This window comes from Bison bison, unplaced genomic scaffold, assembly GCF_000754665.1.
Source record: "Bison bison bison isolate TAMUID 2011002044 unplaced genomic scaffold, Bison_UMD1.0 scf7180017864270, whole genome shotgun sequence".
Classification (NCBI taxonomy): domain Eukaryota; kingdom Metazoa; phylum Chordata; class Mammalia; order Artiodactyla; family Bovidae; genus Bison; species Bison bison.
Window position 1 is genome coordinate 8,130,383 of NW_011494842.1, and position 12,205 is coordinate 8,142,587.

At 42.4% G+C, this 12,205-nt stretch overlaps 1 protein-coding gene across 3 annotated transcripts in view; it reads left to right on the forward strand.

Moving 5' to 3' along the window:
• Nucleotides 1–11,311, forward strand: part of MAPK14 (mitogen-activated protein kinase 14) — a 75,934-nt gene extending 64,623 nt beyond the window's left edge. Inside the window, exons 9-12 of one of the 3 annotated variants that reach the window (XM_010848654.1) lie at nt 123–202; nt 2,671–2,749; nt 7,379–7,552; nt 8,479–11,311. In XM_010848654.1, the coding sequence (XP_010846956.1) occupies nt 123–202; nt 2,671–2,749; nt 7,379–7,552; nt 8,479–8,546 (401 nt within the window). In that variant the 3' untranslated portion in view covers nt 8,547–11,311. Of the gene's footprint in view, nt 1–122; nt 203–2,670; nt 2,750–7,378; nt 7,553–8,478 lie in introns of those variants that run through there. The other 2 variants (XM_010848653.1, XM_010848655.1) reach the window with 2 other exon arrangements.
• Nucleotides 11,312–12,205: the final 894 nt, after the last annotated feature.

Genomic DNA, 12,205 nt, shown 5'->3' on the forward strand with positions numbered 1-12,205 from the left:
GGGGTGGGTGGGAGTAGATTTTTTGTTTGGGGGTGGCTTTTTGGCCTTTTCTAAAACTTTTTGAGTTGAAAGTTATTTTTTGCACTGTATGCTTAACAATGCCCTTGACTAGGCATCTTAAGATATTAACCAGCTTCAGCAGATTATGCGTCTGACGGGGACTCCCCCTGCTTATCTCATTAACAGGATGCCAAGCCATGAGGTGAGAACAAATTGACTGCAGGAGTATCTAATTCAGAAGGCCACATTCGCATTTTATTGCCACTGTATAACCAACACCGATTGTAACGTCACTGAATGTTTGCATGCGCCTCTAGGGCGACTAAGGCAAAGACTGCCTATGTGCTATTACAACACTTGACGTCCTGTGAATGGAGAATATAATGTATAGGCTTGTTCATAGAAAATGATGTTATTTATGAATTTAGTGCTCAAGAGGAGGTTTGTGTTTTCCTAGGGTCCTATGCCTACAGTCAGGGTGTGCTACCATTGAATAATGTTTAACTGGAGGTGTATTAACTGAAGGCCGTTAGCATGTTTTCCTATTTATCCATTTTCTTAATGACCAAAAGAAGAGCCTTTATTTAAAAACACATATAAAATATCTAATGCTGAAAAGTTCTCTATTTAAGATAAAATATGCAAATAATGTAGAAAACTGAACATTTAGGGTTAGGTACCTTTTTTTTTGCCAATGCTTGGCTATTTAATCTAAGTCTCATTTTACCATCAGGTGATTGGGGCACTTCTTTTTCAGATGTCCTTAATCTTTTTGGGAATCAGGTTGGCCACATGGCTTTATTCAGGTAGTCTTTTCATTTATCTTATTAGAGGTAAGACTATTCTCTGTATGACGTGGTCTCTCTCACCTCTGTTTTCCCTTCTTTTATATGCATGCTCAAGTAGGAAGGGATAACAGGCTTGTCAATAGTTCAATTCCTAGAGCTTTCTTTTCAAATCAAAAAGATTCTCAGCTGCTTCTCGAAGAGGGCGTCTCCTGTTTGCTCTGCACACGGTGTTTAAGAAGGTGAAGTTATTAAGAGGAACAAACTACTATGTGTAAAAGAAAGCTACAAGGATAGGAAATACAACATAACTCTATATGGAATATAATTTATAAGAAGTTTGAATCACTGTTACAGACCTGAAACTAATATATATTAATATTAGAGATCTAATTTATATATATATGTAAATTTTTAAAAATTTAAAAAGATGAAGTTGCCCTAGCAGCTAGAACTTTTTCTAACCTTGTTATGTGTTTGTGTATACACATGTACATAAAGATACATATATACCTTTACTGTTGAGCTGTATTAAAAACAGGAATTTCAAGGAGGTAGTTTAGATTTAAAGAAGTTTTATCTCAGCTATTCAGACTGATCATGAGTTTTTTTTTTTTCTATGAAACAGGGAAGGTCATAGATTTAATAGCTAATACGTGAAGCACACATTTATGAACCATTTGTATTTATATGATTATTCTCAAGACCAGTTTTTATTTTTGCCTTTATTAAGAGCTATCAGTCCTTGAAAGTATTTTAGCACCTTGAGTTTTAGAATAAAGTCCAGAAATTATCCAGTTGAAGCATCCTTAGAAAATGAGAGCAGGCTTTCCTTTCTAAAGGCAACAGTGATAGCAGTTGAGGTTTATTTGAGCTCCGCCTCTGAACCCAAGGACGGTGCTGAGGAGGCTGTTGGTTTGTTATCACAAGTCCTCCCTTCAGCCCTTTGAGGTTGGCACTGATGTTAATCCCACTTCATAGATGAAGAACTCAGGACTTAAAAGAGAGTAAGTAATTCAGGTCTGTCCCACCCCAAGAACCAAACATTATAAAATCTGAATTTGTATATAAATGTTCTTTTGTGTCAAAATTTTTACTTGGAAGCTCTCCCACTAGTTTTATCTTGCTTGAGTATCAGGATAACCATATGATATAGGCAAGCCAAATACTGATATCTAATAATAATACTAATATTTTACAGATGAGGTCATTGATATGCTAGTTAAGACTTGCCCAAGAAGATGTATCTCATAAGTGGTAGGGGAAAGATTTCTGCCTAAGCTGTGTAACTTATAATCCACTATTCTTTATTACTCTTATTAAGTTGGTTAAATATTTTTTTTAAATGTGTTTGAACCTCTTAGCATAATATAAAGCTTATGTTTATTTCCTTGTTACCAAAAATATTTTGTTGACAAGGTTTAATACTGACATCCTTTTAATATACTGAGAGTCCCTGCTGAGATCAGCTCATCAAAAGATGGTTGATCTTAGACTTTCTTTGGGAATACTAAACCCTATGCCAACTTCAGCTTTTTTAGGAAGACTGTCTCAGGAAGGGCTACTTCTTAGATATCTTGGCCTAATAATTTTAAACTTCTGATCGTGTGACCAGAATGCTAATGAAAGGGAACTTAGCTGGTTAGCACTTTAGTTCACTTGAAATTTTAACTGGGAGATAGCAGGAATAAATAAAGATGATGATGGTAAATAAGAAGGTTAGGATGGCAGTGAGAGAGAAGTCTGTGATGAATATCCACAACATTCATAAACATTGACGCTAGCAGACTTTGTCAGTTAACACTTGCTCTGTGACAGGACCAGGAATCTTTGAGAGCAGTAAAAATATTGAACAAAACCATTTTGAAAACCCTTTGTTTTACAGGCAAGAAACTACATTCAGTCTTTGACCCAGATGCCGAAGATGAACTTTGCAAATGTATTTATTGGTGCCAATCCCTTGGGTAAGTTGACTGTATCCTTGTCTTGTGGATATTGAATTGGCCGTGACGTAGTTAGGGATCCTCTGGACTAATATAGTACTGTTAATGAAATCTCGGAAGGTGATAAATAGTGCTGTATTATCCATGTTTGTGCTGTCAGGCTGTTTATCTCATGACATGCTTATAAATATATGATCACAGAATTTGATGGAGGAAGTAAGCGGAAACAGTGAAGAAAGGAGAGAAAGCAATGGGAACCCTGGGAGAAGAGACTGAGGGACACGGAAGAGAAGCTGAGGGAAGCCTGTGACCCGGTCACCACTGCCGTTGTTGGCGGAGTCTGTGCTGAGGCTGGAAACAGCCGAAGCACAGAGGGTGGTTGGCGCCCCACACGGGCGCCCCGCAGTGTGGCGCGCCCTGCCTGCGGCTCCCCAGTGCTGCCGAGCCTGTCGCCCTCGCGTCCTCTTCCCTTCCCCGTCCTCTTTTGCCTTCAGACACCTAGCCATTCTCTCTTCTCCATGAAGCTTTGAAGAATGGCTCCATCTTCCTTCCTGTCACCACCGTTTCCAGGGTCTTTGGCGAAGGGACATGACAGTTGTCTGCTGCCTTGGCTGAAAAGGAGCTGCTTTGTTCCTTAAAACTGGGGGCTGGTGTGTACTTCTTTTGGTCCCCAAAAGTGGCATTGCCTGAGGTTCTAATCCCCTGACTCTAGGAAAAGATGGGGGACAGTGCTATCCAAAGGAAGGCAATGCCAAAGAACATGCAAACTGCTGTACGGTTGAGCTCATTCCACATGCTAGCAAGGTCATGGTCAAAATCACTCAAGCTAGGCTTCAGCAGTACGTGAACTAAGAATTCCAGATGGACAAGCTGGGTTCAGAAAACACAGAGGAACTGGAGATTAAATTGCCAACATTCATTGGATCCTGGAGAAAGCAAGAGGATTCCAGAAAAACATGTACTTTCTACCTCATTGACTATGCTAAAGCCTTTTTGACTGTGTGGATCTCAACAAACCATGGAAAATTCTTAAAGAGATGGGAATATCAGACCACCATACCTGTCTCCTGAGAAACCTGTATGCAAGTCAAGAAGCAACAGCTAGAACCAGATATGGAACAAATGACTGGTTCAAAGTTAGGGAGTATGACAAGGCTGTATATTGTCACCCTGCTTATTTAACTTACATGCAGAGTACATCATGCAGAATGCCAGGCTGGATGAAAAATAATCTGGAATTCAAAGATTGCCCAGAGAAATAATCAACAACCTCAGATATGCAGTTGTTGCCACTCTAATGGCAGAAAGTGAAGAGGAACTAAAGAGCCTCTTGATGAGGGTGAAAGAATAGGGTGAAAAAGCTGGCTTGAAACTCAACATTCAAAAAACTAAGATCATGGCATCCTGTCCCATCACTTCCTGGCAGATAGGAGTGGAAACAGTGGCAGATTTTGTTTTCTTGGGCTCCAAAATCACTGTGGACGGTGGCTGCAGCCGTGAAACTAAAAGATGCTTACTCCTTAGAAGGACAGCTGTGACAAACCTAGACACTATATTAAAAAGCAGAGACGTCACTTTGCCAACAAAGGTCCATCTAGTCAAAGCTATGGTTTTTCCAGTAGTCAAGTACAGATGTGAGAGTTGGACTATAAAGAAAGCTGAGCGCCAAAGAATTGATGCTTTTGAACTGTGGTGTTGGAGAAGATCTTGAGAGTCCCTTGGACTGCAAGGAGATCCAACCAGTCCATCCTAAAGGAGATCAGTCCTTAGGTGTTCATTGCAAGGACTGATGCTGGAGCTCCAATATTCTGGCCACCTGATGCAAAGAACCAACTCATTAGAAAAGCCCCTGATGCTGGGAAAGGTTGAAGGCCAAAGGAGAAGGGGGCAGCAGAGGATGAGAAGGCTAGATAGCATCACCAACTCAATGGACATGAACTTGAGCAAACTCCAGGAGATAGTGGAGGACAGAGGAGCCTGCCCTGCTTCAGTCACAGTCGGACACAGCTTAGGGACTGAACAACAGAAAAATCAGACATGGCCCTCCCTATGACGAGAGTGGAGCAATGCTGTGATAATAGAACAATCAACCTTCTTATTTTTCTGAAGTTGTATCTCAGTAGTATGTTTTTAAATCTCAGTTTCGGTCATTCCTCCACTTAAGGGTCCCAGCAGCTGTGCCTCGGGTTTAGTTTCATCCTTCTGAGAGCTGACGACAGCCTCTTCAGAAGTTGGAGTGAAGGCTAAGTGGCTTTACCTTTCTAAGTACTTTACCCACAGTGATTGCGGAAGAGCGGTTTAGTGTTCCTATGATAATTCTTACAGTAGCAGAGATGCTCATGCTCGGAAGTGTTGAGCCTGTCAGCCTTGGAGATGGAGAATGTGTCAGGGCTCAGCTGGATCACTCTCATGTCTAAGAATAAATCCACAGACTCATCAGGGGTATACAAAATTCTGCCAGGGTTGGTTTGGGTCTGTATCTGCCCTGGTTTGCTCTCACTGCCTTTGTATGATTTATTTATACTGTATTATCTAGTTCAAGGGTCTGTGAGAAGCTCTCTTTGAGTCATTAAGTACTGTATGATATTAGGAAATTATGTTGTAAGTTGGTAGTTTCCTTGTCTGTCATTCTGTTACGAATTTTTTCATCATCTCAGCTCATGTTTTAGACATGGCACTCACTGTGTGATTTCCTGATGGTTGGCTCAAAGCGATTTATTTGAAGGGGGGATATGTGTGTCCCAGCAGTTTATTGGGGTCACTTCCATCCTGATAAGCATCCCCCTTCTCTGGAATCGTGACATTTAATCCTTCAAAAAAGCTGGCTACCACTTAGCACTGTAGACTGCAAAAGGAGGCTTTGGGCCACCTGCTTCCCAGCACTGCAGTTCTCAGTATTTACACAGACCCGTCAGTCCACTGCCGAATGCTGGCGTCATATAAAGAGTCTCTTCTTACAGGCAGAACATGGTGTAACCTGACCAGGAACTCGTGCCCAGCATGTTAACCCAGCAGGAATACACCAACAGTGTAAATACTGACAGCCCTCTTTTGTCCGTCTCTGACTTCATGTGTCACCATTATTCTCAAAACATGAAGTAAAACTTAAGTTGCTGTTTGATGCTTCTGTATTTGTATCTGTCAAGGTCTTAGAGGAATCTTTTTCTTAACCTTGATCTTATTTATCAAGGTGTTGGTCATTTTACCCTGGGGTGGCAAAGACTCATCATATGGTCGAGACAGCACCTGATGAGGTTATTGTTTCTAAGAAGAGAATATATGTCTGGGCAATTTTCTGAGTGCTTTAAGGTGTAAGCTTATGAACTTGACACATAAATATTCACTTTGTTACTGCATTCCTTGGAAATCCACATTTCTCATTTAGAAGAAATTCAACTCTGGAATTGACCCTGAAGGATGGGGGTCTTTTACAGCCTCCAGTGTACACAGCGTGGATCTCTTCAGGAAAAGGAACCCCCCCCCACCCCCCTGCCCCAGCCCTTGACTAACCATCCCTGCCCCCTCCCACATTTAAAGAACAAACAAGAATTTGCAAAGCCACAAATGCCTTTGCTTCACAAAAGTGACAACTGTGGTCTTTTATTATTTGTCCTCCCAGGCACTACCATTCTGAAACTCAAAACATCATCATTTATAGGAATTAGATGGGAAAAAAAAACCACGATTCTGTGACCCCCAGCTAATGAAATAGTTGCTGGGAAGGAAAATCAGTGGATGCTGAAAGCTATAAGTGAAAGAAACTGATACCTAGTGCTGACAGGGTACTTGCTTAAGGCAAAAAAGAAACAGCTTAACCCAGTGATCAAATTTAGCATCATTATTAATGGGACAGATGGCCTTAAGGTACCATTAAGTACACAGCATCACCTATGAAATATTCTTGCCAAAAATGTTTAACCTAATTCTTACCAAATTTTAGATTTACCAGGGTTTTCAGGAAATACAGGGGATAGAGGAAAACAAGGGTACAGATACATGATAGCTCAAGACAGTTTTGTGAGGAAGTCTTTTCAGGTCAGAGTTAGGGAAAATGGGGGTTAGAGGCTGGGGCGATTATTCTAGAAATAGAAGAGACTAAGGAAACTCAACAAAATGCAATGCATGGTCCTTACTTGAATCCTGAAGGCAATGGCACCCCACTCCAGTACTCTTGCCTGGAGAATCCCATGAACAGAGGAGCCTGGTAGGCTGCAGTCCATGGGGTCGCAAAGAGTCGGACGTGACTGAGCAACTTCACTTTCACTTTGAACAAGTTACTAGATATAAAAAACACCTTTAAGATAATTGAAGAAAGCTTAACATGACCTGGATTTTAGATGATGTTTGAGGATTATATATTTGTCAGATGTAATAACAGTTTTATGATTGTATAGGAAGCCATCTTTATGGTGAAATATTTATAGGTAAAATTGCATGTCTGTAATTTTATTTTAAAATGATTCAGCAAAAAATGTATGTATATATAGATAAAGATATAAAGTAGGTAAAATATAATATATCTCAGAGCAGATACTTTGGAGAATGTTTGGGTATGAAGGATCGAAACTCTGTGTTTGCTTAATAAGGCATAAATTTTTGGTAATGTGTTAAAAACTCTTCTTTTTTCCTTCCCATCTGTGGTACTGACAGCTGTCGACCTGCTGGAGAAGATGCTTGTATTGGACTCAGATAAGAGAATCACAGCAGCACAAGCCCTTGCACATGCCTACTTCGCCCAGTACCACGATCCTGACGACGAACCAGTGGCTGATCCTTATGATCAGTCTTTTGAAAGCAGGGACCTCCTTATAGACGAATGGAAAAGTAAGTCATAGCAGGGTGAACATCTGCTTTTTTGAGAACCTAGATTTAAGAATCTTTCCTAGGTGAGCCACTAACCAAAGGCTGTGAGGGTGGGGGGAGTTTTTTCTGGTTGTATCCAACTCGTTAAAACTTGCAGTGAGGGTCTCTTCTGTGGAATGAGTATGTTCCTCTGTTGTAGATGACGCCCCTCTGGACCTTTGAGATGCTTCTGTCTGGTCTGATTTTGTGCACAGCCCCTCACGTCTGCATAGAGCTTTGAGGTTCTCAGAATTTCTGCATTTATACTATCTCTTTGAGCTAAGTAGGGAATAGGGAATCTTTACAGCTTTACAAACAATAGAACATTGAAGAGCATTTATATCTTATATCTTAGCTTAGACCTAGTTAAGGATACAGCCAGAAATGGAACCCAGGTCTCCTAGACCCAGTCTCATATTCTTTTCATAAAACACAAATCCAGAACTTGAGTTAAATCCCAAAGCCAGGATTATCTGTTGCTGTAGCATATGGGGGACTTCCCTTGTGGCTCAGCTGGTAAAGGATCCGCCTGCAGTGCGGGAGATGTGGGTTCAGTCCCTGGGTTGGGAAGATCCCCTGGAGAAGGGAAAGGCTACCCATTCCAGTATTCTGTATAGTCCATGGGGTCGCAAAGAGTCCGACTTTTTACATTTCCCAAATAATTGGTTTGCTACTCTTAAGCATCTTCTCCAGAGAGCTTTAAAGAGGAGGCACTGGATCACCCAAAAAATTGTTCTTTTATATACATCCTTGAACTTTTGGTCACAGGTTCACACACAAGCAATGAGGCCTGTTGAACCAGTAGCCTGGACAGGGAGGGAAGGGACTTGAGCTTAGAAGTTAGGGTGGCTTCCCAGCAAAGTGAATGTCTAAACTCTCACATCCTACTTTTCCTTCCTGATTTCTAGGCCTGACCTATGATGAAGTCATCAGCTTTGTGCCGCCACCCCTTGACCAAGAAGAGATGGAGTCTTGAGTGTCTGGTTTCTATTCTGTTGATCCCACTTCACTGTGAGGGGAAGGCCTTTTCATGAGAACTCTCAAAATATCATTCAAGTGCCTCTTGTTGCAAAGATTTCCTCCGTGGTGGAAGGGGTGTGTATGTGTGTGTGCGTGCGTGCGTGTGTGTGTGTCTGACTTTGTGGGAGGGTAAAACATGATGAGCAAACTATCACAGTGACTCTACGTGGAGTGACAGATGCTCCGTGGCGGCCTCTGCTTGCTCTTGTTCATGAGAGGCCGCGAGGCAGGCAAGAGCTGCCACCTTGTATGGTTTGTTAAAAGCAAAGTAAAAAAATATTAAACATCCCAGACCCTGGTCATGCTTTTGCCATCTTGGCCTCTCCTGTGGCCCCGCCTTGATGCTGAGGGTCGGCTTTGTCCACATCCCACGGCGGCTCACACCTCCTGGCTGCTTCACACGGGGCGCCGTCCCTCATTCTGTGTCAGCCGAAAAGGACCAGCTGGCTTCTGTGCGCTAGGCCGTAACTAACTTGCTTAGTGTGGTTCTCGGAACTCAGCAGGTATACCTGGAACCATTAAATATGTTTGTGCCTTAAAAGGAGAGGAGAAAGTGTGGTTAAGAGAGTGCAGCCATGAAGTTCTGAGCCAGGCAAGTAGCCAGGTTGTCAGGCGGCCACGTGTGAATCCGGAGTAGACGGTGCTTTCGGAGGCAAGGCGTGTGCGTGTGTGAGCATGCGTGGATGTACATCCCTCTCTTCCTCCCTCACCCTGTCCCGCCCCCAGGTGTCATCGCCATTCCTCTGCATACCCCACCTTCAGTGCAGAGATTTCTTAAGTACTGGCCCCAGTAGTCAGAAGCTGGTTCCTGCTGTCAGTGTACCTCCTGTGTGCTCTTTATTCCTAGCAGAGTGATGATCTGTTTTGCACGTCTTGCTGTTTGAGCATGCACGGCTGCTTGTCCTGTTCTCTTCGGGAGGCCCTCGTGCCAGGCAGGTTTGCCAGTGAAGACCTTATGGGTAGTTCAGAACCCGTGTCACCTCGGCTGATGCTAAGAGCAGGTGACATCATCCTCTCTTCAGCCCCCAGTACTATTTTGTGTTGAACACAAGTGATAACTCCAGGTGCTTTTGATGTGAAAACTATGAAGAAATGGAACAGATGGATGTATAGCATTTCCATTCTTGCCATCTGGTTTTCAACAAACTATTTTTGGGGAGCCGTCAACCAGGAAAGATCAGGGTTTGTCCCAGGAATATCTTAGACTTTGGAAAACAAGTCATTCTCTTCACTCCCAGTAACCAATACTAAGACATGCTAAAAATCAAAGTGAAAAATGAAAGCTCATGAGGCCAGAAACTCTTTTTGCTATCTTTTGTCTAAATATGATTTATTTTTAAAAAGTGATGAGGTATCTTTTCCACCCTTCTTTGGAAAAGGGTCTTCTTGGCAGCTTAACATTGACTTCCTGGTCTTGGTTTGGGGAGAAATAAAATTTTGTTTCAGAATTTTCTATATGGCAGGAATCCTTTGAGAATGTGATTCCTTTTGATGGGGAGAAAGGGCAAATTATTTTAATATTTTGTATTTTCAACTTTATAAAGATGAAATATCCTCAGGGGTGGAGAAGAGTTGTTTTCATAATTTTCTGAATTTCAGTCATCTTGTGATATCATAAGGGCCCATATATTTAAGCCTTTTATGAAAGAAGAAAGTGTAGATCCATTTCCAGTGTTGGCTGTGTGGCACAGTCTCATATTTGGGCCAAGATGTTTCCATTTCTCTGTCACGGCGCAGCACTGCCTACACTCCAGGGGGACAGGGTAGGACCCGCAAGTCAGCTGGAGCAAGAAGGAAGGAGGCAGCTGATGGTGATCACACCTCACCCAAGATCTGCCCCCTCTTTAAAGGAAAACGAACGCAAAGTCCTCATCTCCTTTATATGCAGTTCAAATCCTCATGATCCACAGCAAGTGAACTTTATCAGTCATGTTTTGTTGTAAATGCTAGTGTGATTTCCTACAGAAATACTGCTCTGAATATTTTTTTTCATAAAGGTCTTTGCACATGAGACCATATACATGTTAAGAGGCTGAATGTGCCAGGAGCCCGGACTCAGCTGGAGGAGCCTGTGGAAGAAGAGCTCCTTGGTTTCTGAGCACAGTGCTCCCATCTCCTGATTTCTCTGAACAGGAAACAAAAGAGAGAATGAAGGAAAATGCTGTCTTATTTGTATTCATGAACTTGGCCGTAATCAGTTATGCCATATAGGATGTCATACAATACCACTGATTAAAATAAAGCCTATTTTTCAAATTTAGTGAGTTGCTCAAATTTATTGTATTTTCCTCTTGATTGTTTTTGTTCAGTGCACAATATAGCATTATATCAGTGGTCTTTCAGCTGCCGCCTGGCATATGTTTCTGACAGATCTTAATGTGACTCCTGTAAAATGTAGAAGACGTTGATAGAGCTCCTTGTGCAGTTTATGGTGAAGCAGATCAGACTCTTCAATGTGGGTGGGAAAAGCAAAGGACAAATAAACAAGATGTCACACTGTAGTCTCCACTTGGGTGTCAGAGCGGCCTAGGACAGAGGTCAGCATACTGGGGCCCAGGGACCAAATCCAATCTACCTACCACCTGTTGTGTAGCCCCCTAAAAGTGGGCTTTTTACAGTTTTAAATGGTTGAAGTCAAAAGAACAATATTTTTGTAGCATGTGAAAAATAATGTAAAACTCAAATTCCAGTGTCCATAAATAAAGCTGTGTCAGAACACAACCACACATTTGTTTATGTATTGTCTGCGGCTGCTTTTGTGCTACAACAGAGTTGAAGAGTTGTGACAGAGACCATATGGCCTACAGAGTCTAAACTGTTTACTCGCTGACTCTTCACAGAAGTTTGCTGACCCCAGCCTAGCATTTAAATTTCCTTATCTGAAACATGAAGTTTGTTTAAGTATGAGTTCTTTTCAGCTCTGACGTTCTCGGACTGTCTGTACAGACCTATGCTTTTATTTAAAATTGTAGGGAGAAGTTTGGATGTGTACCCTGTTCATAGACTTTTGAGCAGATGTATTTGATGAGTCTTCTGTTGCATGGCCCTTGACCATATTCTTCAAAACTACTGGATTGCATCACAAGATGAAAGAGTCACGAGGTCTCACAGCTGTTCTCAGGGCCTGTATTGTGGCGCTTCCTTTCTCAGTGGCCCAGGAATGCTGACGGGGGTCCCAGGGTGGGTCGTGAGGCCCAGCCAGTGAGGATGTGGAAAGTGCAGCCGGGGGTTCTGTCCTGTGCTGTGTTGGTCCTTGACTGGCAGCTGGGAATGACGGATAGAAGGCAAAGCAGGCACAAGCTCTTGTCCTCATTCTTACCCCTGGCCCCCGCCCCCGCCCAGTGACTTCTTAAGGGGGTAAGAGAAAAAGGACTCCGTTTTCACATGTGATACACCAGTCCCTATAAAGAGCAGACCATTGTAGGAAATATTTTGCCTTTCCATACAAAATCAGTGCTGTGACACAGCCTTCCTCCTAGGCTGCTGAGAGCAGAGGGCCTGCTTAGCTCAGGGAGACGGCTGGCACCAGAAAAATTTCACCTAAAGGTGAATCCACTTAAAATGGGGACCAGAGTTTTCATTGTATATTGAGGATTGGTGGGGGGGGTGGGGGGT